The 4319-nt window shown below is 37.4% G+C and overlaps 1 protein-coding gene across 2 annotated transcripts in view; it reads left to right on the top strand.

The window, feature by feature from the left end:
- The window catches only part of LOC102596808 (anthranilate phosphoribosyltransferase), an 11613-nt gene extending 8370 nt beyond the window's left edge, over positions 1-3243 (top strand). For both annotated transcript variants that reach the window (XM_006357876.2, XM_015313682.1), the window contains exon 10: positions 2692-3243. In XM_006357876.2, coding sequence (XP_006357938.1) covers positions 2692-2916 — 225 coding nt within the window. In that variant the 3' untranslated portion in view covers positions 2917-3243. The remainder of the gene's footprint in view (positions 1-2691) is intronic.
- Positions 3244-4319: the final 1076 nt, after the last annotated feature.

Genomic DNA, 4319 nt, shown 5'->3' with positions numbered 1-4319 from the left:
GGCGGTTTGGGGGGGGGGGGGGAGTGTACAAAATCATAGCAAAACTTCTAGCAGAAAGGTTGAAGAAGGTAATTCATGGTTTGGTAGATAGACAACAAATGGCCTTTATCAAAGGAAGACATATAATGGATGCAGTGCTAATTGCAAACGAATGTATAGACTCTAGACAGGGTAGTAAAAAGCAGGTATTGTTTGCAAGTTGGACATCCAGAAGGCCTATGACCATCTGAATTGGAACCTCCTATTACAACTTTTGGAGAAGATGGGGTTTGGAAATAGGTGGATCAAATGGATATCACAATGCATAAGCACAGTCAGATTCTCAGTGATAATCAACAGGGTACCAAATGGTTTTTTTCCATCTCAGAGAGGCTTGAGACAGGGTGATCCTTTGTCTCCATTTCTTTTAATACTAGCTATGGAAGGAATGAGCTACCTATTGAATAAGGCAAGGGGGAAGGGATGGATTAGAGGCTTCCAGATGGAAAAGGAAAACAGTTTGGAGGTAACACACCTTCAGTATGCAGACGATACCTTGATATTTTGTGAAGCGTTAGAGGAACAAGTCCTAATTTTGAGAGTCATTCTCATTATTTTAGAAGCAGTCTCTGGATTGCACATAAATTGGGGGAAAAGTTTCATATATCCCATCAACACAGTCGATGAGATAGATATCCTTGCAAGCAGACTTGGGGGTAAGGTGGGAGAGATGCCAACAACTTATCTCGGTATGCCATTGGGTGCAAAGAGTAAGTCAATAGGGATTTCGAATGGGGTAGTGGAGAAATGCACTAGGAGATTAACAAATTGGAAGAGTCGATTTTCTCTAGGGGTGGCAGACTGACACTAGTCAATAGTGTTCAGGACACTTTGCCTTCTTATTTGATGTCTATTTTTCCTATACCTGCTAGTGTAAGTAAAAGAATAGATGCACTGAGAAGGAACTTCTGGCAGGGAAGTGAAGATAAGAAAAAATATCACCTAGTCAAATGGGAGGAGCTATTAGTAGACAAGAAGGCAGGGGGTCTAAGCATAAGAAACAGGAAGAAGCAGAACCAGAGTTTGATGATGAAATGGTTGTGGAAGTTTGCTACTGATGAAGGAATGTTGTGGAAAGAAGCAATTGTTGCAAAATATGGCCTGGAAGACAAATGGATGACTAAGATTGTAACAACACCCTATGGGTGCTCAGTCTGGAGAGCTATCAGGAACCTATGGCCATTAATGCAAATAAGAACAAAGGTGAAGATTGGGAATGGACATTGAACATCCGTTTGGCATGATAAATGGGCAGGGCAGGGAACTATGAGACAACAACATCCAGAACTCTTCACATTAAGTCAACAACAACATGCCACAGTTGCCATGATGTGGACTGGTCAGGGATGGAACTTATTCCTAAGGAGACATCTGAATGATTGGGAGATGGAAAGAGTTGCAGAATTTTACAATTCAGTAGCAGGCTCCAATAACCTCAATGGGGAAGAGGATAGACTGGAATGGAGTAAAGACAAGAATGGGAAGTTCTCTGTCAACTCGGCATACAAAGAGCTGAATTCAGCAGTAGTGAAGGAACGAGATTGGCCTTGGATGATGATTTGGAAGCCAAAGATTCCTTACAAAGTTAACTGCTTCACCTGGCTTTTGGCAAAAGAGGCAGTCTTGACACAGGAAAACCTAAGTAAAAGGGGTCGTCAATTAGTCGCTGAGTGTTTTCTATGCGGGGAAAAAGCAGAGACAATCAACCATCATTTTTTGTATTGCAAGTGGACAGACCAACTATGGAGGATGTTTATATGCCTAAAAGGGATCAGATGGGTGAAACCTGGAAGAATAGCAGGTATCCTAAGATACTGGAACAAGGATGGCATGGTAAGTAAGAAGGAGGAGAGATGGAAGATTGTCCCGGCTTATATTTGGTGGTCAGTCTGGATCGAGAGGAACAAGAGGTGTTTTGAAGGAGTACAAAGCAGCTTACAGATTCTTAAGATGAATTGCTTAGGCCTATTTTATTTTTGGTGTGAGCAAAAACTATTAGCTCAAACAGAAGATATTTTTGATGTTTTAGACTTTTTGTAAGGATAAGTTGAACCACAAGATGTAAGTTGTAATACTTTTGTTGGGGAACTATACATGTTGGTGTAGTATACCTATGGATATATAGTAGTAACGTTACCTTTCTCAAAAAAAGAAGAAGCTAAGAGATGGTGTAAAAAGGTTGAAGATGTATCGGTTATTAAAATTGATGTACCTTTCTGAAAGGAACTTAATGGGTTAATTACCAAAAAGATAGAACCGACAGAACTTCTAAACACCTGCTAGCTTTCAGTTATCATTTTGCATGTGACACTGATTGCTCTTGGTCATTGTGTAAATTGGACTACTCTCTTTGTGGCACATCAATTCTAAAAGAGTATAAATGATCATTGTTTCTGTGAAGTTAATTATGTGTAAGACATCATCTTTACTTAGTTTGGGATCTGAAATTTCTATACTGAAGGGAAGATGAGGCTGATCGTCTTAACATGATTGCTACTCTCTCAAATGAGCATAGTTTATGTGAAGAAGATGAGTGTAATTGTTTCAACTTGATTGCTTCTCTCTCAACTTGTAGGCTACCTACCTCCTTGGGCTTTTATGTCAAGGAAAATCAGGATTATTAATCCTCTGTTTCTTTCTGCATTTATTTAGGTTGCAAGGAATATAGAGTTGGGTTTAGCAGCTTTACGTGGTGAGAAAGGTCCAGCCTACGATAGAATTGTCTTAAATGCTGGAATGGTTGACCATTTGCTTGGGTCTGATGGAGCTCAAGACATAAGTGCAGCCTTTGATAGAGCCAGAGAAGCCATTGACAGTGGGAAGGCCCTCAGAAGACTCCTAAATTACATTAAGATATCTAACAAAGTAATATCATAATTAGAGGCATGTAGGATTTTCTCCTCCCTCCTTTTGGCCATTATCCCAGCAAACGAGTGCAATAGTCGATGGACAATGAAATTGAGAACCTTTCTTCTATCTTTTAAAGCTGTTGTACATGACACAAGATTTTCACTGTTCCAGTTTTGCTTAAGCAAGCCTCTGTTGTCACCACTAGTTCACTGCTACTCCGAGATGTTGATACCAGAGTAAGAAGGATTTAATGTTTCTGATTGAAGTGCAACTTATGTGTGTTAAATAAATGTCTACAATTTTTCTCAGTTGATACTCGTTTGAATAGTTGTTGATCTGATGTCACTTGTCTGAGATTAGAATCTTCCTGCCAACTGTTATATGTAGTTCCTGAAAATTGTTGAACTTATCTGCACGAGAAATTCGGACTATTTCTTTTTATCTCTTAACACACTTTTACCATTAACCTCCCTAGCCACAGTGTCCAAGGCAACCTTCCAACTTGTTCTTTATTGTGAGTGAGTTTCTTTATTATAACTGCTACATTATTCCAATCTCTCCTTTATTGTTGTGGCTTCTTTGTGCACTCAGGTAACCTCACGTCTCCTTCACCATTTCTGATACTAAAATCTACGCAGCTAAGTCCTCAAATTCCCTTTTAGAAGGATTCTACTTATAAAACTAAATTCAATATACTCCATACTTACAATGCTTAGAATAGATTAATTTTAAAACAATTCATAGTAATTTGCCTATTCGAAAAAGCCCTTAAAAGTACAATATTTTACCACCATTTAACTCATATAATTCTAAGTTAAAAGTAATAATAATACAACGTAAAGAGTATCAGTTTAAGATGATAGGATCCTTTCTAAAATAACAAAAATACCTAACAAAATTTGATTTTTCATTTAACACTACTACATGTTCAAACTATACATGAATTTTCAATATTTCGAGTATCAAAAGATAAACTAGTTTCCTCAGTTGTACATAATTACAAGTAAAGTGTAAATTTAGTACATCACAGTACTTGAGTTTGCACCTTAAAATAGCCAAACAAGTCACCAAATTTAAGTTATAAAATTTATGGTCTTATGATACACAAGCCTCCAAATATGCATATATAAATATAACATATGGATCATATATAAGTCCCAAATCACGACAAAATATAAATGCCTGTATATAAATGTGATTTTCATAAAAGCTTCAAAAAGTCTACTCCATATGGTCATCTTCAAATATCTTCCTAAACAACAACTATGATAGAAAACAACCACCCGCTAAGCATAAAGTATCGTTGTGCATAAACTTCCAAGCGGGCTTGGAGCCACTAGATTCTCCAATTCCCATCTCAGTTATAGGTAGCTCAAGTTTGAAATATATATATATATATATATATATATATATATTAAGTAAACAAGTAT

Source organism: Solanum tuberosum, unplaced genomic scaffold (assembly GCF_000226075.1).
Source record: "Solanum tuberosum cultivar DM 1-3 516 R44 unplaced genomic scaffold, SolTub_3.0 scf00261, whole genome shotgun sequence".
Taxonomy (NCBI): domain Eukaryota; kingdom Viridiplantae; phylum Streptophyta; class Magnoliopsida; order Solanales; family Solanaceae; genus Solanum; species Solanum tuberosum.
Note: the sequence above shows the minus strand (reverse complement) of the source record. Positions and strands in the feature narration are given on the sequence as shown.